At 39.9% G+C, this 21,071-nt stretch overlaps 2 protein-coding genes across 3 annotated transcripts in view; one reads left to right on the top strand and one right to left on the bottom strand.

The window, feature by feature from the left end:
- The window catches only part of LOC117516682 (unconventional myosin-XIX), a 58,958-nt gene extending 47,757 nt beyond the window's left edge, over positions 1 to 11,201 (bottom strand). For both annotated transcript variants that reach the window (XR_004562515.1, XM_034177524.1), the window contains exon 1: positions 10,984 to 11,201. Coding sequence is in view for 1 of the 2 variants with exons in the window: in XM_034177524.1 (XP_034033415.1) it covers positions 10,984 to 11,070 (87 nt within the window). In the remaining variant the exon portion in view is untranslated. The remainder of the gene's footprint in view (positions 1 to 10,983) is intronic.
- A 2,575-nt stretch (positions 11,202 to 13,776) lies between these two features.
- On the top strand, positions 13,777 to 18,000 carry pigw (phosphatidylinositol glycan anchor biosynthesis, class W). Its single transcript, XM_034177523.1, has 2 exons — positions 13,777 to 13,890; positions 15,529 to 18,000. The coding sequence occupies exon 2, from the start codon at positions 15,532 to 15,534 to the stop codon at positions 17,014 to 17,016; it is 1,485 nt and encodes a 494-aa protein (XP_034033414.1). The 5' UTR covers positions 13,777 to 13,890; positions 15,529 to 15,531; the 3' UTR covers positions 17,017 to 18,000.
- The last annotated feature ends 3,071 nt before the right edge of the window (positions 18,001 to 21,071 follow it).

Raw genomic sequence — 21,071 nt, 5'->3', positions numbered from 1 at the left:
TCTGAGTTACTGCAGAGCACCAGATTCAAGTCAGGTTCAAGATGAGATTGTTCTGTAAATAAATGGGGCCACAGAGCAGGTCACAGGACCGCCCAAACTACAACCCCTGGCAAAAATTATGGAATCACCGGCCCCGGAGGATGTTCATTCAGTTGTTTAATTTTGTAGAAAAAAAAGCAGATCACAGACATGACACAAAACTAAAGTCATTTCAAATGGCAACTTTCTGGCTTTAAGAAACACTAAGAAATCAGGAAAAAAAATTGTGGCAGTCAGTAACAGTTACTTTTTTAGACCAAGCAGAGGGAAAAAAATATGGACTCACTCAATTCTGAGGAAAAAATTATGGAATCATGAAAAACAAAAGAACGCTCCAACACATCACTAGTATTTTGTTGCACCACCTCTGGCTTTTATAACAGCTTGCAGTCTCTGAGGCATGGACTTAATGAGTGACAAACAGTACTCTTCATCAATCTGGCTCTAACTTTCTCTGATTGATGTTGCCAGATCAGCTTTGCAGGTTGGAGCCTTGTCATGGACCATTTTCTGTTGTATGGCTGGGGGGGCCTGGCTGCCTTTTGTTTCTGTCTTCTGTCCTGTCTTTTGTTTTTCCTTCCAGGTGGCTTGCGTCCAGGTGGACTGAGTGGCTGTGTGGCTGAGTTACCAGGACCTCACCCTGATTACCTGAGGCGGATCATGTGGAGCTCGTCAGGACTCACAGCTGTGCTGCATCTACACGGATTGGAGCATGGTGGCATTTAAGTCTGGAGTACACAGTGTGTATTTGCCAGAGACTCGACCTTGTGACCAGACGGGTGAGATCGTCGTCTCGAGAGCCATCTCATCATCAGTGGATGCAGAGAACGTCCAGGTTTGATGCATGGTCTGTGAAAGAGGAGGGGGTGAGGTCTCACGCTCGTCAGCACACTTCCTGAGGTACGTTAGATTTTGTGACTAACATTTATACAGTCAGTAAATGTGGTGTCCCTCACACCTTATTATATTGAGCTGTTATGTTAGTCGTTTAATCAGCTTCCACTGCAGTTGAGTTTGTGAACAGGGTGTTCCATGCCTGCAGGGTGGGAAGCTGATTAGTAATTAAGCCAGGAAGTATTTGCTGTTTGTACACCTTTGAGCGGTCTCTCTGTGTGTGGAGTGTGGACTCACGATGATTTCTTCTTTCACAGACTCGGTTTGTCGTGGCCACCTGGGGGGTGTCGGCGGGGTCCTTGGGTCCGAACTGGTTCTGGCTCTGGACCGTTAGTGCTGCTGGGAGCGCACCGCTTTTCTACCACGCCAGACCGCGCACTTATTTGTTATATCTTTTATCACATCACTGTTATGTAATTAAATTCAGTTATCCTTTGTACCGTGCTCTGCTTATTTTATACTGGGTCCTTCAAACGCTGGTCGGTTCTCCGGGCTGCGTCCGACACATAACAGTCTCTGGCCAAACATCACGGACCCAGCGGTAGCAGAGACGGTAACGCGCCGGGAAGGCGGCAGCAGACGTTCAGAAGTTATCCGGATCAGTTGCGGGTGCTCTCCGCCCAGATGGTGCGTGTTTGAGAACCCATTACTGAATACTGATTTGAGCGCTCTTGCAGCCATGTTCCTGTGTTGTGTTGTTGTTTTTTTTTTTTTGTTGTTGATTCCCTGTTCCACCTCCGGCTTCAGCGCACCTTTGAGCCATCTGCCATCGGCGTGGCTGAGGTTTGGGGCAGTGGGATATACCCGCAGCTGGTGGCTGGTTTGGAAGTCAGAGGGGTGGAGCCGTTTTGTGCCGTCTGCCTTAGCCGCTGTTCCACTCCTCCCGGTTGGCTTCTGGGGTATAGTCATGGTTGGTGACGCTGGACGTGCTTCCAGTTTCCACTGCGCCGAGGGGGTGGGGTTGGGGTTGTTTTGTTTGTATGTTTTTTTTTCTTTCCTTTTGTTTTTCCCCCCAGTTTCCGCCCTCAGGGTGTGACTGTGGTGTCCTCTCGGGGGAAAGGGCTGTGGGTCCATCTAGCCGTGGACGGCCGGGGCTGGGTCCGTTGGTCATGAGGGGAGGCGTCTCCTGGGGTTGATGGAACGGTCCTCTGGGAGGCGCTGGGAGTCCCCGTGGGTGACGTTGGATCCCAGAGGGACCTCAGCTGTGGTTATTACTCCTGGAGCTGGCGGGATGTCCTCTGGGGGGTGTTGGTCCCTACATGTCGTCGTGGGGGGGGGGGGGGGGGGTTTAGCGTTTTTATTTGCAAGCTTGAGTTTGGGTTGTTTTTCTTTTCTCCTCTTCCCGGGGTTTGATGGGACGGTCCTCTGGGGAGGGGGGGGGGTGGTTTGGTTGTTTGTGTTTGTCTTTTTTGTTTTATGACTAATCAGACTTTGAACATGGTTGGACAAAGGCTGACCGCACAGGTTCAAGAACTCCTGGCCACACCTGTGCTAATTGACTGACACAAACAAAGGCAAAGATGCCGCCAGAGGAGAAGACATCAACCGTTCTGTTAGATGAAGATTCTGTTGGAAGATGAATGCGGATACGGTTTCCAGCCATGGTCCCTGGAGGGGGGTGTTTCTCCTGGGCCAGGTTTGTGTGGTCGCCGGGAGGCTTCCCGTGAGGGTGGGGTACTGTTGTATGGCTGGGGGGGCCTGGCTGCCTTTTGTTTCTGTCTTCTGTCCTGTCTTTTGTTTTTCCTTCCAGGTGGCTTGCGTCCAGGTGGACTGAGTGGCTGTGTGGCTGAGTTACCAGGACCTCACCCTGATTACCTGAGGCTGATCATGTGGAGCTCGTCAGGACTCACAGCTGTGGTGCATCTACACGGATTGGAGCATGGTGGCATTTAAGTCTGGAGTACACAGTGTGTATTTGCCAGAGACTCGACCTTGTGACCAGACGGGTGAGATCGTCGTCTCGAGAGCCATCTCATCATCAGTGGATGCAGAGAACGTCCAGGTTTGATGCATGGTCTGTGAAAGAGGAGGGGGTGAGGTCTCACACTCGTCAGCACACTTCCTGAGGTACGTTAGATTTTGTGACTAACATTTATACAGTCAGTAAATGTGGTGTCCCTCACACCTTATTATATTGAGCTGTTATGTTAGTCGTTTAATCAGCTTCCACTGCAGTTGAGTTTGTGAACAGGGTGTTCCATGCCTGCAGGGTGGGAAGCTGATTAGTAATTAAGCCAGGAAGTGTTTGCTGTTTGTACACCTTTGGACTCACATGATGATTTCTTCTTTCACAGACTCGGTTTGTCGCGGCCACCTGGGGGGTGTCGGCGGGGTCCTTGGGTCCGAACTGGTTCTGGCTCTGGACCGTTAGTGCTGCTGGGAGCGCACCGCTTTTCTACCACGGCAGACCGCGCACTTATTTGTTATATCTTTTATCACATCACTGTTATGTAATTAAATTCAGTTATCCTTTGTACCGTGCTCTGCTTATTTTATACTGGGTCCTTCAAACGCTGGTCGGTTCTCCGGGCTGCGTCCGACACATAACATTTTCTTTTCTTCAACTTCCACCAAAGATTTTCAATTGGATTAAGATCCGGACTATTTGCAGGCCATGACATTGACCCTATGTGTCTTTTTGCAAGGAATGTTTTCACAGTTTTTGCTCTATGGCAAGATGCATTATCATCTTGAAAAATGATTTCATCATCCCCAAACATCCTTTCAATTGATGGGATAAGAAAAGTGTCCAAAATATCAACGTAAACTTGTGTATTTATTGATGATGTAATGACAGCCATCTCCCCAGTGCCTTTACCTGACATGTTCTCTTCAGGCAGTCATCTTTATTATTCTCATTGGAACGGCACCAAACAAAAGTTCCAGCATCATCACCTTGCCCAATGCAGATTCGAGATTCATCACTGAATATGACTTTCATCCATTCATCCACAATCCATGATTGCTTTTCCTTAGCCCATTGTAACCTTGTTTTTTTCTGTTTAGGTGTTAATGATGGCTTTCGTTTAGCTTTTCTGTATGTAAATCCCATTTCCTTTAGGCGGTTTCTTACAGTTGGGTCACAGACGTTGACTCCAGCTTCCTCCCATTCGTTCCTCATTTGTTTTGTTGTGCATTTTCAATTTTTGAGACATATTGCTTTAAGTTTTCTGTCTTGACGCTTTGATGTCTTCCTTGGTCTACCAGTATGTTTGCCTTTAACAACCTTCCCATGTTGTTTGTATTTGGTCCAGAGTTTAGACACAGCTGACTGTGAACAACCAACATCTTTTGCAACACTGCGTGATGATTTACCCTCTTTTAAGACTTTGATAATCCTCTCCTTTGTTTCAATTGACATCTCTCGTGTTGGAGCCATGATTCATGTCAGTCCACTTGGTGCAACAGCTCTCCAAGGTGTGATCACTCCTTTTTAGATGCAGACTAACGAGCACATCTGATTTGATGCAGGTGTTAGTTTTGGGGATGAAAATTTACAGGGTGATTCCATAATTTATTCCTCAGAATTGAGTGAGTCCATGTTTTTTTCCCTCTGCTTGGTCTAAAAAAGTAACCGTTACTGACTGCCACAATTATTTTTCCTGATTTCTTATAGTGTTTCTTAAAGCCAGAAAGTTGCCATTTGAAATGACTTTAGTTTTGTGTCATGTCTGTGATCTGCTTTTTTTCTACAAAATTAAACAACTGAATGAACATCCTCAGAGGCCGGTGATTCCATAATTATTGCCAGGGGTTGTAGTAAAAAGGGAAAAGAATTGTGACTTACACTCCAGAAAATATGATCTTTTTTCTGTTTATATTTCACAGAGAATGCACTCCAGTTAGTGCTGCTCTAGTTGGTCAGTGTGTGTCTTGTGTTAAGTCATAAATGACAAATAGAAGTACTTTATCCGGCCAAAGAATGATCAGACTGCAGTCAGTGCCAACAGATCTAATCCACCGTCCAGCAGCTCAGGTAAAACTTTAGATTCTGCATTTAAAGCAGCTAAACGCTATCAGAGGCAAGAGTCAAATACACAATATTACAAATCCTGAGATACAGACTCTAACTGTCAGTGTAAAAAAAAGTAGGGCTGGAGGATAAAACAGAAAAATATTACCACAATTTTTTTTCATATTGATCAATATTATCAGTTATCAAGTTGTTCACCAATGAATATGGCTTTTTACACCCTTTTTCTTCAGGGTGTAAAAAGCCATATTCATTGGTAAAACAACTTGATAACGATTTTATCATATACCTATAAATGATAAATGTTGTGTGGTTTTCTGAAGGATGTAAAAAGCCATATTCATTGGTCAAACAACTTGATAACGATTTTATCATATACCTATAAATGATAAATGTTGTGTGGTTTTCTGAAGGATGTAAAAAGCCATATTCATTGGTAAAACAACTTGATAACGATTTTATCATATACCTATAAATGATAAATGTTGTGTGATTTTCTGAAGGGTGTAAAAAGCCATATTCATTGGTAAAACAACTTGATAACGATTTTATCATATACCTATAAATGATAAATGTTGTATGTTCTTCTTCAGGGTGTAAAAAGCCATATTCATTGGTGAACAACTCGATAAAGATTTTATCATATACCTATAAATGATAAATGTTGTATGGTCTTCTGAAGGGTGTAAAAAGCCATATTCATTAGTAGAACTCGATAACAATTTTATCATATACCTATAAATGATAAATGTTGTATGGTCTTCTAAAGGGTGTAAAAAGCCATATTCATTAGTAGAACAACTCGATAGCGATTTTATCATATACCTATAAATGAAAAATGTTGTGTGGTTTTCTTCAGGGTGTAAAAAGCCATATTCATTGGTAAAACAACTCGATAACGATTTTATCATATACCTATAAATGAAAAATGTTGTGTGGTTTTCTTCAGGGTGTAAAAAGCCATATTCATTGGTAAAACAACTCGATAACTATTTTATCATATACCTATAAATGATAAATGTTGTGTGGTTTTCTTCAGGGTGTAAAAAGCCGTATTCATTGGTAAAACAACTTGATAACTATTTTATCATATACCTATAAATGATAAATGTTGTGTGGTTTTCTTCAGGGTGTAAAAAGCCGTATTCATTGGTAAAACAAATTGATAACGATTTTATCATATACCTATAAATGAAAAATGTGTGGTTTTCTTCAGGGTGTAAAAAGCCATATTCATTGGTAAAACAACTTGATAATGATTTTATCATATACCTATAAATGAAAAATGTTGTGTGGTTTTCTGAAGGGTGTAAAAAGCCATATTCATTGGTAAAACAACTTGATAACGATTTTATCATATACCTATAAATGAAAAATGTGTGGTTTTCTTCAGGGTGTAAAAAGCCATATTCATTGGTAAAACAACTTGATAATGATTTTATCATATACCTATAAATGAAAAATGTTGTGTGGTTTTCTGAAGGGTGTAAAAAGCCATATTCATTGGTATAACAACTTGATAACGATTTTATCATATACCTATAAATGATAAATGTTGTGTGATTTTCTGAAGGGTGTAAAAAGCCATATTCATTGGTAAAACAACTTGATAACGATTTTATCATATACCTATAAATGATAAATGTTGTATGGTTTTCTGAAGGGTGTAAAAAGCCATATTCATTGGTAAAACAACTCGATAACGATTTTATCATATACCTATAAATGATAAATGTTGTATGTTCTTCTGAAGGGTGTAAAAAGCCATATTCATTGGTGAACAACTTGATAACGATTTTATCATACGAGGTCTCTTAGATAATAAACCGACCCTTTTATTTTTTTTTTTAACTATATGGATTTGAATGACATGCGATTACACCAATCATGCTTGAACCCTCGTGCGCATGCGTGAGTTTTTTCACACGTGTCGGTGACGTCATTTCCCTGTGGGCAGGCCTTGAGTGAGATGTGGTCCCGCCCTCTCGGCTGAATTCCTTTGTTTCACACGCTGCTCGAGACGGCGCGCGTTGCTTTATCAAAATTTTTTCTGGACCTGTGAGGAATATCCGAGTGGACACTATTCGAGAAATTAAGCTGGTTTTCTGTGAAAAGTTTAACGGCTGATGAGAGATTATGGGGTGTTTCTGTCGGTGTAAGGACTTCCCACGGAGCGGGACGTCCTGCAGCGCTTCCAGGCGCTGTCGTCGGCCTGTTTCGAGCTGAAAACATCCTAATTTAAGGCTTAATTCACCCAGGACATCGTGAGAGAACAGAGAAGATTCAGAAGAGGCCGGCATGAGGAATTTATGCGGACATTCCACTGTTTAAGGACATTTTTTTAATGAAAGACGTACGCGCAAATTCGCCGAGTCGTTTCCGTGATGACTTGGCAAATCTGTGTGCGCCGCGACAGGAAAAACACCTCCGTGTTGAAAACCATTTGTAGAATTCAGGCGGCTTTTAATGGCTTTCAACAAGTGAGTAACTGAGAAATTGTTTAACAGCTTGGGCATGTTCCAACTTGCCCGTTAAGATTTCCAACGGAGGTGTTTTTCCTGCCGCGACCCCCCGCGGTCGGGTCCAGCCCGACATGCGACTCTGCCCGCACGTTCTTTCATTACAAAATGACCGTTAACAATGGAATGTCCGAATAAACTCCTCATGCCGACTTCTTCTGAAAGTTCTCTGTTCTCTGACGACTTACTGCATCAACAGAGCCTGAAATGTGGAAGTTTTCAACTTGAAACGGTGAGATGCTGCTGCCTCGAAGCGCAGATCGCCGTCAGGCGCCGTGGACCGTCCTTAAAGCGACACTACCAGACCAAAATCTCTCATCAGCCGTTAAAATTTTTACCGAAAACCAGCTGAATTTATTGAATGGTGTCCACTCAGTTGTGCCTTACAGTTTTGAAAAAATTTTTATCAAACAAAGCAACAGTCTCTGAGCCATTCCTAAACAATGAAAAAAATCGACGAGCGGGTGGACGACTCCTCACTCAAAGACTGCCCACAGGCGAATGACGTAACCAACAGGCGTGAAAAAACTCTTGCATGCCCACGAGGGTTCAAGCATGTCTGATATAATCACACGTGATTCAAATCCATATGGTTTTTGAAAAAATAATAAGGTCGGATACTTTTCTAATAGACCTCGTATACCTATAAATGATAAATGTTGTATGATTTTCTGAAGGATGTAAAAAGCCATATTCATTGGTAAAACAACTTGATAACAATTTTATCATATACCTATAAATGATAAATGTTGTATGGTCTTCTGAAGGGTGTAAAAGCCATATTCACTGGTGAACAACTTGATAACAATTTTATCATATACAGTGGTCCCTCGTTTATCGCAGGAGTTACGTTCTAAAAATAACCCGCGATAAGCGAAATCCGCGAAGTATTCTGCATTATTTTTTACAATTATTATAGATGTTTTAAGGCTGTAAAACCCCTCACTACACACTTTATACACTTTTCTCGAACAGGCATTAACATTTTCTCACTTTTCTCTCCTGTGTAAACACTCAAAGTTCAAACCTTAGTAGAAAAAAATAGAATGTTTTCCTATAAATAATTATGATTGCTTTTAGAACTAACAAATGTAATTTTAACGATCAACCTACGAGGCTGGACACGTAAGAAATTATTAATAGTGACTCACCAGTATTTCACAGTTCCTCTGACCGTGCCTCTTTGTCGTGGCGTCGCTCCGCTGTCCAGATTGGCTGATTACTCGGGTGGTATGAAAAATATTACCCGGCCGTGAAAACGGCGTATTGCTATTTATTCTTTAGTGTTTTATCCAATCATATTGGCGTATCATTTATAGGTATATGATAACAATATTTATTATGAAGAGTATCCTGATATTGACTGAAACCTGAAGATACCGCAGTGTTCATTAGTTAAACTCTTTATTTATTTAATTGACCAGCCCTAGTTAAAAGTGTATTAATATCATATTATAGCAGTACATCACTCATAACAAAACACACACGGAGTGTGTGTGTGTGTGGGGTGGGGGGGGGGGGGAGTTTTTACAACAGTTTTGTTACATATGTACTCAGCTGTAGGGTAAAAAAGACATGACCAAAGCTACTTAGTTCTATTTTAAATAAAAGTCCTTAGCTGCATTTTTTCAATGGGTATGTTGAATTTTCCCAATAAGAACAATGAAAACAGTTGTGTTGTCTCAGTTGTGAAACAATAAAATACTCTTTATTACAGCAGTTCTATTTTTTCCTGACTCAGAGAGTCAACTAATCTATAAAATGTTAGATTAGACTAGATTCCTGTAATCTAAGGTTCCCAGTCATGGACACACTGAGGGGCCAAACATCTTCAAGACCAACAACTTCACCTGCTCTAAACAACTAGAAATCAACACAAAGTCATGTCTTCAAATTGCCTCTTTTGTCCAAACCAAAAATATTCAAATTTACCACAAAATAAATCAGACAAAAGCATCAAAATGTTCGGACATTGGAGAAGTTAGAACCAGTTAACATCTTATAAACAGATTAAATGATTAAGCTCTTAAAAGTTAGTGATTATTAAACTGAACAAAGAATCATCGTTTAACTACTAAAATACAAATCTTTTTACCGATATGCGATAGAGCTGAAACAACTAATCGAGTTAATCGATTAAAATCGATTATTAAAATAGTTGTCAACTAATTTAGTCATCGATTAGTTGCTAAATAACTTTGTTTTACTGCAAATGTTCGTTTCTTCTATATAATCAAATGAGCTTTGCTTTGAATCTTGAACCAATGAAGGATTGCTTAGAGCTGCTGCTTCGTTGGTTTCACTTGTTTTATTTTGCTTTATCTTAATTTTTCCCCACTAAACCCCTAAAGAGCATATGTCTGTGAGGAATATTTACCTTTTTTATGTTAAACTGACCTGTTATGGTCTTCTGAAACAGTTGATAGATGTATTTTATGCTAACGCTGATGCTAAAGCGCTAGCATGTCTATGGCGTTTTCTATGTTAAAGTTAGCATTAAGCTGCTGGCATTTCAGCATGTTTGTGCTTTTTTTTTTCCTGTGAAATAATTAATGGCTCAGCGTTTGTTGTAAAAGAGTCAAATGTATTACAAATTATTATATTTTTAAATTTATTTTTATTTATATATTAATAATAATAGCAACAACAATAATAGTAATAATAACTAATAATGCTACAATACAATTTTAAAGAAAGAGACATGAGTCACATGTGTCATTGTGAAATGACCACATAGTTTACAAGTTATACAGAGAATGTTGAACATATAATGAGTCAGGCTACAGTTTTTGATTTAGGTTTTATGGTTAACTGGTTATGCTAATTGCTCATTTGCATCAATAAAACTACCTCTTTTTTCACCATATATTTTATAACATTTATATGTTTCAATGTTGTTTTATGGCAACTCAGCACTTTGATAAAGCAATGCCATTTGAAATAATTATTTTTGTTCTTTATTATAAACTGTTTTATTCTTTATTATTTTATATTTCGACAGCCAAGAGACATTTGATGATTTCTTGATTTTCAAGTATTTTAAGTTTTCAAATAATGTTCTGTTGTTAAATAAAGTGATGGAAGGAGAGAAAAACTGGCACATTTTTTAAAAATTCCCCGCTAATTCGATTAATCGTGTCGAAACCCCATCAGATTCATTGATGAGCCAAATAATCGTTTGTTGCAGCCCTAATATGCAATATACTCGTATTCTGTTTATTTTGGGCTTATGCAGAAAGTGTAAGGAAACTATTACTAGTTAATGCGCAACAGTAGTAAAAAATTAAAACTATATACGTATACAAATATATTAAATGAGCAAGTACTCGCACTAGAGAAGCTTGATTGATAAATTATTAAAAGGAGATGATATATTAATCGACTTTCAGGATGATTTTCAAATTTTCAGGAGGCGCATTAATACGTAACATTACGGTATTTTTCACGTGGAAAAGCTAAAACTCTGCTGACACTGTTTAAACATTATTTACTTTTGCTTGATTTAAAGTTTCGATTAATGTTTGCAACACAAACGGGACGTTTTTGTTGGTCACTTACCGGCGGAACGTTGCAGTCATCAACAGAACTCATTGATTTTACCCTAAAACCTAAGTTTATGTTAAAAGACAGCGTTGAAAGTACCATAGAGGCTATGATTAACGCAAGTATCTTGTCAGTATGTCATCGTTATTATTTCATTTTTAACAGTCAAATTCCTGAAGGTCAACTTTCCTGAATCCCGACACTTTTTTTTCCTCTCAAAACTCCAAACCTCACATTAGTTACCGCCCTTTTACTGACGTCACGACGAATCAGCTCCGTCATTGGCTGAACACGCGCGGGTCCTTTTGCCCTGAGTTTGTCCTGCTGCAGGATATTTGTGGAGCATGTCATGGGGCGTCAGGCGGGTAAAACCTTGGACAGGACGCCAGTTTGCGACAGAGCTGTCCAACTCTTTGAAAACTACAGATGGGATGTTTCTGGAGTTAGGTTTTACACTGTGCAAAACCTGGTGTAGCACTAAAGGCAGATGTCGTGCATATGTTTGTCACATAAATTAAATACTGATGCTATATTCTCAGACTCGGGCATTTTTTATTACGGTTTACATATTTTAAAGTCAATCAATCAATCAATTTTATTTATATAGCGCCAAATCACAACAAACAGTTGCCCCAAGGCGCTTTATATTGTAAGGCAAAGCCATACAATAATTACGTAAAAACCCCAACGGTCAAAACGACCCCCTGTGAGCAAGCACTTGGCTACAGTGGGAAGGAAAAACTCCCTTTTAACAGGAAGAAACCTCCAGCAGAACCAGGCTCAGGGAGGGGCAGTCTTCTGCTGGGACTGGTTGGGGCTGAGGGAGAGAACCAGGAAAAAGACATGCTGTGGAGGGGAGCAGAGATCGATCACTAATGATTAAATGCAGAGTGGTGCATACAGAGCAAAAAGAGAAAGAAACAGTGCATCATGGGAACCCCCCCAGCAGTCTAAGTCTATAGCAGCATAACTAAGGGATGGTTCAGGGTCACCTGATCCAGCCCTAACTATAAGCTTTAGCAAAAAGGAAAGTTTTAAGCCTAATCTTAAAAGTAGAGAGGGTGTCTGTCTCCCTGATCTGAATTGGGAGCTGGTTCCACAGGAGAGGAGCCTGAAAGCTGAAGGCTCTGCCTCCCAATCTACTCTTACAAACCCTAGGAACTACAAGTAAGCCTGCAGTCTGAGAGCGAAGCGCTCTATTGGGGTGATATGGTACTATGAGGTCCCTAAGATAAGATGGGACCTGATTATTCAAAACCTTATAAGCAAGAAGAAGAATTTTAAATTCTATTCTAGAATTAACAGGAAGCCAATGAAGAGAGGCCAATATGGGTGAGATATGCTCTCTCCTTCTAGTCCCCGTCAGTACTCTAGCTGCATCATTTTGAATTAACTGAAGGCTTTTCAGCGAACTTTTAGGACAACCTGATAATAATGAATTACAATAGTCCAGCCTAGAGGGAATAAATGCATGAATTAGTTTTTCAGCATCACTCTGAGACAAGACCTTTCTGATTTTAGAGATATTGCGTAAATGCAAAAAAGCAGTCCTACATATTTGTTTAATATGCGCTTTGAATGACATATCCTGATCAAAAATGACTCCAAGATTTCTCACAGTATTACTAGAGGTCAGGGTAATGCCATCCAGAGTAAGGATCTGGTTAGACACCATGTTTCTAAGATTTGTCGGGCCAAGTACAATAACTTCAGTTTTATCTGAGTTTAAAAGCAGGAAATTAGAGGTCATCCATGTCTTTATGTCTGTAAGACAATCCTGCAGTTTAGCTAATTGGTGTGTGTCCTCTGGCTTCATGAATAGATAAAGCTGGGTATCATCTGCGTAACAATGAAAATTTAAGCAATGCTGTCTAATAATACTGCCTAAGGGAAGCATGTATAAAGTGAATAAAATTGGTCCTAGCACAGAACCTTGTGGAACTCCATAATTAACTTTAGTCTGTGAAGAAGATTCCCCATTTACATGAACAAATTGTAATCTATTAGACAAATATGATTCAAACCACCGCAGCGCAGTGCCTTTAATACCTATGGCAAGCTCTAATCTCTGTAATAAAATTTTATGGTCAACAGTATCAAAAGCAGCACTGAGGTCTAACAGAACAAGCACAGAGATGAGTCCACTGTCCGAGGCCATAAGAAGATCATTTGTAACCTTCACTAATGCTGTTTCTGTACTATGATGAATTCTAAAACCTGACTGAAACTCTTCAAATAGACCATTCCTCTGCAGATGATCAGTTAGCTGTTTTACAACTACCCTTTCAAGAATTTTTGAGAGAAAAGGAAGGTTGGAGATTGGCCTATAATTAGCTAAGATAGCTGGGTCAAGTGATGGCTTTTTAAGTAATGGTTTAATTACTGCCACCTTAAAGGCCTGTGGTACATAACCAACTAATAAAGATAGATTGATCATATTTAAGATCGAAGCATTAAATAATGGTAGGACTTCCTTGAGCAGCCTGGTAGGAATGGGGTCTAATAAACATGTTGATGGTTTGGATGAAGTAACTAATGAAAATAACTCAGACAGAACAATCGGAGAGAAAGAGTCTAACCAAATACCGGCATCACTGAAAGCAGCCAAAGAGAACGATACGTCTTTGGGATGGTTATGAGTAGTTTTTTCTCTAATAGTTAAAATTTTGTTAGCAAAGAAAGTCATGAAGTCATTACTAGTTAAAGTTAAGGGAATACTCGGCTCAATAGAGCTCTGAGTGAAAGTGAAACAATGCGTATGAATCTTATATTCCTGTAAAATATAAATTCTTGTTCTTATGTTAAACGCAGTTTGCATGCGGTGGCCTGATTTCCGAGTTCCTATAAATGCGTCACGCAGCAATACGGAAGTGAGCTGGTACAGGCTGTGTGGTCGCGCGCTGATGTGGTTCGTAAAACGCAGTAAGTAAAGATTAATATAATTAAGATAAAATTTTGGCATGAACATCGACGAAGGGTGATGTAAATTTTGACGACTGCTCAGGGTGAGAATTTCAACTAAATATTTATTGAAATGGGCGGGGACACCCTACTGGATCGCAACAAAAATCATAAATTTGATTCAGAGAAATTAATTGACAGGAAACATGGCCAAGAATAAAATATTCTTAATTCCCTGCGTTATTTTCACATTTAAGTCAATATTCTACCTCAGATTTTATTTTTTTGATGTCAAAGACGACAGATGACGGAAATCTGAGTGACGCGTTAATTACGCGCGAATTTGAAATCGGAGACGTCGCGCATCCGGTCACTCCGTCTGTCGTGATATTAAAAACAAAATATAAAATGCGAAGTTTGTGCAGCGTGGCACAGCTCGGCACAGGCCAGGATGTCATACAACATAATGATGACACACCAAGAGGATCATGCAGAAATGTTAAATGGACTGCATTTATATAGCGCTTGTCCGTCTGCATCAGACGCTCAAAGTGCTTTACAATAATGCCTCACATTCACCCTGATGTCAGGTTGCTGCCATGCAAGACGCCCGCAACACTAGGGCAACTAGGGTATTAAGGATCTTGCCCAAGGGCCCTTAGTGATTTTCTGGTCAGGCTGGGATTTGAACCGAGGATCCTCTGGTCTCAAGCCCAACGCTTAACAACTAGACATCACCTCCGTGCGGCGCAACAGGAAAAACACCTCCATTGGAAGCCTTAAGGACAAGTTGGAACATGCCCAACTGTTAAACAATTTCTCAGATACTCACTCCACTGACGACGGCGCCTGAGAGCGCTGCACGACGTCCCGTTCCGTGGGAAGTCCTTAAAGCGACAGAATCACTTCAAAATCTCTCATCAGCCGTTAAAATTTTCACCGAAAACCAGCTGAATTTTTCGAACCGTGTCCACTTCGATGTGTCTCACAGGTTTAGAAAAAATTTTGATCAAACAAAGCGCCAGTCTCTCAGCAACTTCTCAGACAAAGGAATTCTGACGAGGGGCTGGACGACTCCTCCCACAAGGAGTGCTCACAGGCGAATGACGTCACCGACAGGCGTGGAAAAACTCACACATGCGCACGAGGGTTCAAGCATGTCTGACGTAAAAACATATGAATGAAATCCATATAGTTTTTGAAAAAAATAAAAAGGACCTATACTTTGACAGACCTCGTGTGTGTGTGTGTGTGTGTGTGTGTGTGTATATATATATATATATATATATATATATATATATATATATATATATATATATATAACTACAAAGATATAAATGATGTGGAGGTAGAAATTAAATAATGTGGTCCAAAAATATATTAGGTATTCATACAAAGATGTCTATATAATGTTAATGTGTAAATAAATTGTTTGCGTTAGGTATAAACCTAATAATTATGCTGCTTATTAAATATATACTGCATTAATTTGAATTAGAAACCACTTTACAGTATCAGTTTGGGATATTGGATGTTGTTATTGTTGCTCTTTATTATTTTCTGACAATGCCATAATGACAAATTTTAAGAAGTTGAGGAGTTACCAGAAAATAAATCCCCTTTCTTACTTGGTAAATAATAAAGTTTAATTGTTTGCAGGTGATGTCTGAGCGGGACCTGAAGGAAGCGTTTGTCAGTCATCTCAATGGAACCAGTCTGGAAGAAGTGGCTCTGGGTTCGGTTCTCGCACCGCTGTGTGTCATCAACAGAGGACTCATCTTGATCCTCTACCATCAGACTAAAGGCACTCTTCAACAGTCACTTCCATGGATATCTCACTTCCTTCTCGATTTTTCCGTGCTCGTTGTTCCTCTCATCCTATCGTGCACTGTCCTAAGTGGCGTCCTTCATCAGGTGGTCATCAGTCTGACCTTAATTCCGGCTTGTGTGCTTTGCTTTATTTACAGCACCCACAATCCTTCCACATGGCGTCGGCGGAACACTGTCAGCACCTTCCTGGACAGTCACATCCAGATCAATCACGTTCCATTTGTGACTTCTTTCCGGGTGTTTGTCAATGTGGAAACAGCCATCAGTATTCTTGCCGTAGACTTTGCTGTCTTCCCGCGGCGATACGCTAAAACAGAGAACTATGGGACAGGAGTGATGGACTATGGCGTGGGAGCATTTGTCTTGGCAAATGCCCTCGTCTGTCCGGAGGCAAGGATGAAGAGCACCTCGGGGTCCAAGGTGAAGCACGTCACCAGACAGTTGCTGTCTGTCTGGCCGTTGCTTCTTCTTGGCGTGGGAAGAGTTGTAAGCATGAAGATGACCGGTTATCATGAGCATGTGACGGAATACGGCGTCCACTGGAATTTCTTCTTCACTCTAGCCGTTGTGAGAGTTGCCGCTTCTGTTCTGTTGGCAGTTTTCCCAGTCAGTTACTCCTGGGTCTTTGCGTTTCTGATTGGTGGATTTTATCAGCTTGCTCTCGAGGCGTCACAGCTGAAGGCGTTCATTTTCAGCAACAGCGACAGAGGAAAGGACTTTCTGCATGCAAACAAGGAGGGCCTTTTCTCCATTATTGGCTACTTAGCCATCTACATGGCTGGCGTTCAGATTGGACTCTACGTGATGCGACAGAGGTCCCGTGTGAGAGAATGGCTCAGAGTAACTTGTAGCCTGTTCCTGGGAAGTCTTGTGTTTTACGCTGCTTTGTGGGCGTGTCAGACGCTCGTGGAGCCCGTGTCCAGGCGCCTGGCAAATGTACCCTTCTGCCTGTGGAGCATTGCTCAGTCCTTGTACTTTATGTCCTGCCTCAGTGTCATCGATATGGTTTTGCTTTTTACCAAAAGAGTGTCGGGTTGTCACTTGGTACCTTCGTCATGGAATCTGTGCGAAAAACAGTCAGACTCTGAGCATAAGAGGAGCGAGACGGAGAATCCCTGCCTCATTCAGGTCGTCAGCAGGAACCAGCTGCTGTTTTTTTTGCTCGCTAATTTAATGACCGGGTTAACGAACTCCATTGTGGACACGCTAAACAGCACCCGCGTGTCTTCAGTGTGTATTTTGATGTTGTACATGTCCATCAATTGCATTGTAGTATATGTTTTACATCTCTGTAAGATTACAATAAAATTCTGGTGATTTTTTTTTTTTTTTTTTTTTTTTTTTTTAAAAGAGGGTTCATGTGTGCTGTCATATTTTTTTTTACATTCAAAAACTTTATCACTAATATTTATGCTGCACATAATCAATTAATCATTTTGAATCATTTTTTAAAGTCCAAATTCTCTGATTTCAGCTTCTTAAATGTGAATCATTTCTGGTTTCTTTACTCCTCTTGGACAACAAACTGACTACTTTTGGGTCGTGGACAAAACAAGATATTTTGAGGACATCATCTTGAGTTTTGGGACACATTTTCTGACATTAAATGGACAAAACACCTGATCAATTTAATTGAGAAAATAATGGACAGATTAATCAATGATGACAGTAATCGTACGTTGCACCTCTACATATATGTGATATACTTTAACAACACAGAGAATATTAAACTCATAATGATCAAGATTGTTTCTTCAACATGTTTTTGTTTTTTCCTGTAAAGATTTGAATGGGTTTTTGTAGGTGTTTATTGGCATTAACAGTATTATTTTATATTGTGATGGACTCCTAACTCAAATTATTTCTGTAGATTAGTTATTTTAAAATTCAAATCTGTATTCATTACCTTCATGCTGCCTTGATTGGATTTATTACAACGTTTCTTTCAATACTGTGAAATGCAGTGTTTCAAACATTTAGAATGTTTAGAGCAAATTAAGTTATTTTGTCAGTCATTTGTTGCTTTATTTTAATGTATTGCATGTTTACATTTTGGATTTGGTTTTAATGCTAATACTACTACTATTAGTACTGCCAGAGACTTTTACTATACTGTTTCTCAGGCATGTTGATTGACTTGGAAATGTTCATGTACGGTGGATCCAGAAAGTATTCACAGTGCTCCATTTTTTTTTCCACATTTTGTATGTTACAGCCTTATTCCAAAATGAATTAAATTGTCTTCCACCCACTCAAAATTCGAATCACTACACCCCATAATCACGTTTTTTTTTTTTTGTTTTTTTTTTTGCAAGTTTATTACAAATAAATGACTGGTGGATTGCTGCAGAGATGGTCGTCCTTCTGGAAGGTGCTCCATTCTTCACAGAGGAATGCTGGAGCTCTGACAGTGTGACCACCGGGTTCTTGGTCACCTCCCTGACTAAGGCCCTTCTCCCCCATCACTCAGTTTAGATGGGCGGCCAGCTCTAGGAAGAGTCCTGGTGGACCTGAACGTCTGCCGTTTACAGATGATAGAGGCCACTGTGCTCATTGGGACCTTCAAAGCAGCAGAAATGTTTCTCTACCCTTCCCCAGATTTGTGCCTCAAGACAATCCTGTCTAAGTGGTCTACAGACAATTCCTTTGACTTCATGCTTGGTTTGTGCTCTGACATACACTGTCAACTGTGGGACCTTATATGTAGACAGGTGTGCATGTCTTTCCAAAGCCAAGAAACATCTCAAGGATGATTAGTGGAAACAGGAGGCACCTGAGCTCAAGTTTGAGCTTCACGGCAAAGACTGTGAATACTTGTGTATATGTGATTTCTTCGTTTTGTTTTTTTTATATATTTTCAAGGGAGGTTGAAGTGGTTAAGCGTTGGGCTTGAGACCAGAGGAACCTCAGTTCAAATCCCAGGCTGACTGGAAAATCACTAAGAGCCCTTGGGCAAGGTCCTTAATCCCCTAGTTGCTCCCAGTGTGTAGTGAGCATCTTGCATGGCAGCAGCCTGACATCAGGGTGATTGTGAGACATTGATGTGTAAAACGCTATGAGGGTCTGATGCAGATGGAAAAGCACTATATAAATGCAGTCCATTTTACCATTTATATATATATTCTAAATTTACAAAAAAAAAAAAATGTCATTATGGGGTGTAGTGTTGAATTTTGAGGGGAAAAAATGAATTTGCTCCATTTTGGAATAAGGCTGTAATATATATATAAAAAAAGTGAAGCGCTGTGAGTATTTTCTGGATCCACTGATCTGTGTTTGAACAAAACTGGTTGTAAAAGTGATTTTTTTTTTTATGAACACTGATGCTTATTTTGTCTAATTACTTATGGCATGTGAAAACTGAATCACTGTAAAATAACTATAATTCTTAAATGATTAATGCTCTGTGTGTGTGTGTGTTGCGTTGGTGTACAGGAGCAAAATGACAAAAATAAAAACTCCACTGTCCAATACGTATGAGCCTGACTATGCATGTTTATAATGGTCAAACTCTCTCAGCTTGACGTCTACAATGCTCCTTCCCCCCAAAAAAGATATCTTTGTAGGAAATGAAGGTCCATGTCTTCATGGTTTTAGTGCTTCCTGTTTTATGGTATGGATGTCAGACCTGGACATCAAGCACTGACTGAAGGTGATGACTGGATGTCATTGATGTTGGGTCACTTTGGAGGATGCTTGGGTACCACTGGAATGTCAGACAATACAATACTTGCATACTTGGGGAGACTGAGACAAGGAATACCACTTGCATTGGACGGAAGCATCAGCGTTGACATTTTGTCCACATGGTGTGTTGATGTGCATGACAGGTGCCTCAGTGTTGAGGACCCCAGCAGCTTGGAAATGGCCACTTTTGAGCTACAGTGGATGCCGTAGAGTGGTGGATGTGGTGACGTGTTGCACCAGTGGATGTTCCCTGACCTGAGATTCAAGTTGGAAACGAAGAGAAAAGAATGGGATAAGAAAGTAGGGGCCGCCTTTAGTACTCAAAGAACTTTTTAAGTGATCCTATAAGGCACCAAGGGTCATTGGGCTGGTGCTTATCCCTGGATACCGTCATGTGCAGTGAATTTTCCACTGTAGACGCTCATCGCAGTTAACTGTACGACTCCTCCTGGACTGGATGACAGTCCATCTCAGGTTATGCACTCAACCAAGACCGGTACCCATTCTTAGTTGGGTTGAGTGGGGTACTGCAGAATGAAGCGTCTTGTCCAAGGACACAGGCAGCAGTTTGCACTTGGTATTGAACTCCTGCTAGAGCTCTGCTATCTGACAGAACAACCTGTTCTGCAGGAAAGCAGCGGCAGCATTCAAAACTCAAAGTATATGAAATCGAGGACATTACAGATAATGAATTCCCTATTTCAGGGACCCCTAGTTACTTGTGCGCAGTATAGTTCTGGTCTCAGCCTGCATTCATGGCCTCTTAAAGCTTTCCAAAGCAACATAGGTTTTGGGAAGTTTTGCTGTGTGCAGTAATCCAAGCAGAAAAGATAAAAATAGTTTAAAGTATTAAACTGAACTTAATTCAATTCATAGAGTTCATTATTATGATTTTTTGGCTAGAAATAGGGTGAATAAACAGGGTGGTAGTGTGGCACTTTGTTAGATCTAGTCATCATCATGAAATTGTTCAAAATATGTAATTTTTGTGTAATAACTTTATGTACTGTTACTGTGGAAATTAAATGTGAAAAAAAACATCATTATAAGCTGTACTTATAGAGCTCCTGGATCAAATATAAATATTTTTTGTGGCGAAATTGACTGAAATGTACAACACAATTAAAAATATAAACTTTAATTTGTTTGTGGAGACTTTAATATAGATTTTCTAAATCCTCATACACAGTAAAATCACCAGTGTAAAACTAACGGACCATATGTTCACTGTTATGTAGTCAAATACAAATAGTGAAAATTTTAGATTCTGTGTTTTGTGTGGGATTGTATCCTGTGAATGTTATCATTGGGAATTTAACAGGTGGGCAACTTATTACACTGTAAAAAGTGTAACATGCAGTTGTTCATTCAAACTAAAAACTCATTTAAAACAAGATAAAAATATTGATTTGATTGTGAAACTCATTTTCTTTACATTTAGTGACATCAAGTTTGATTTGTGAAATGAAATAATTTAGATTATGTGAAGTCAAATATATTAGATGTGATATCTGGACATCAATTTTTTTAGTTTAAGCAGGGTTATACTTTTTTCAGTGTAGTGATATTAGTGATCACTTGCTGATTTTTGTTGCTTACAATTCATTAGTTGATAAAGTTGATCATACTGAAATTACAAATTTCAAAAGGAAAATAACAGAGGAAACTATGGCCAAACGTAGAAC

The sequence above is a fragment of the Thalassophryne amazonica genome, chromosome 9, assembly GCF_902500255.1.
Source record: "Thalassophryne amazonica chromosome 9, fThaAma1.1, whole genome shotgun sequence".
NCBI classification, from domain to species: domain Eukaryota; kingdom Metazoa; phylum Chordata; class Actinopteri; order Batrachoidiformes; family Batrachoididae; genus Thalassophryne; species Thalassophryne amazonica.
The sequence above is the reverse complement of the archived record's forward strand: the minus strand, read 5'-3'. Positions and strand labels throughout refer to the sequence as shown.

What these genes read in the sequence shown, in the direction of transcription:
- pigw (XM_034177523.1), top strand. Translation starts at nt 15,532, where the DNA reads ATGTCTGAGCGGGACCTGAAGGAAGCGTTTGTCAGTCATCTCAATGGA.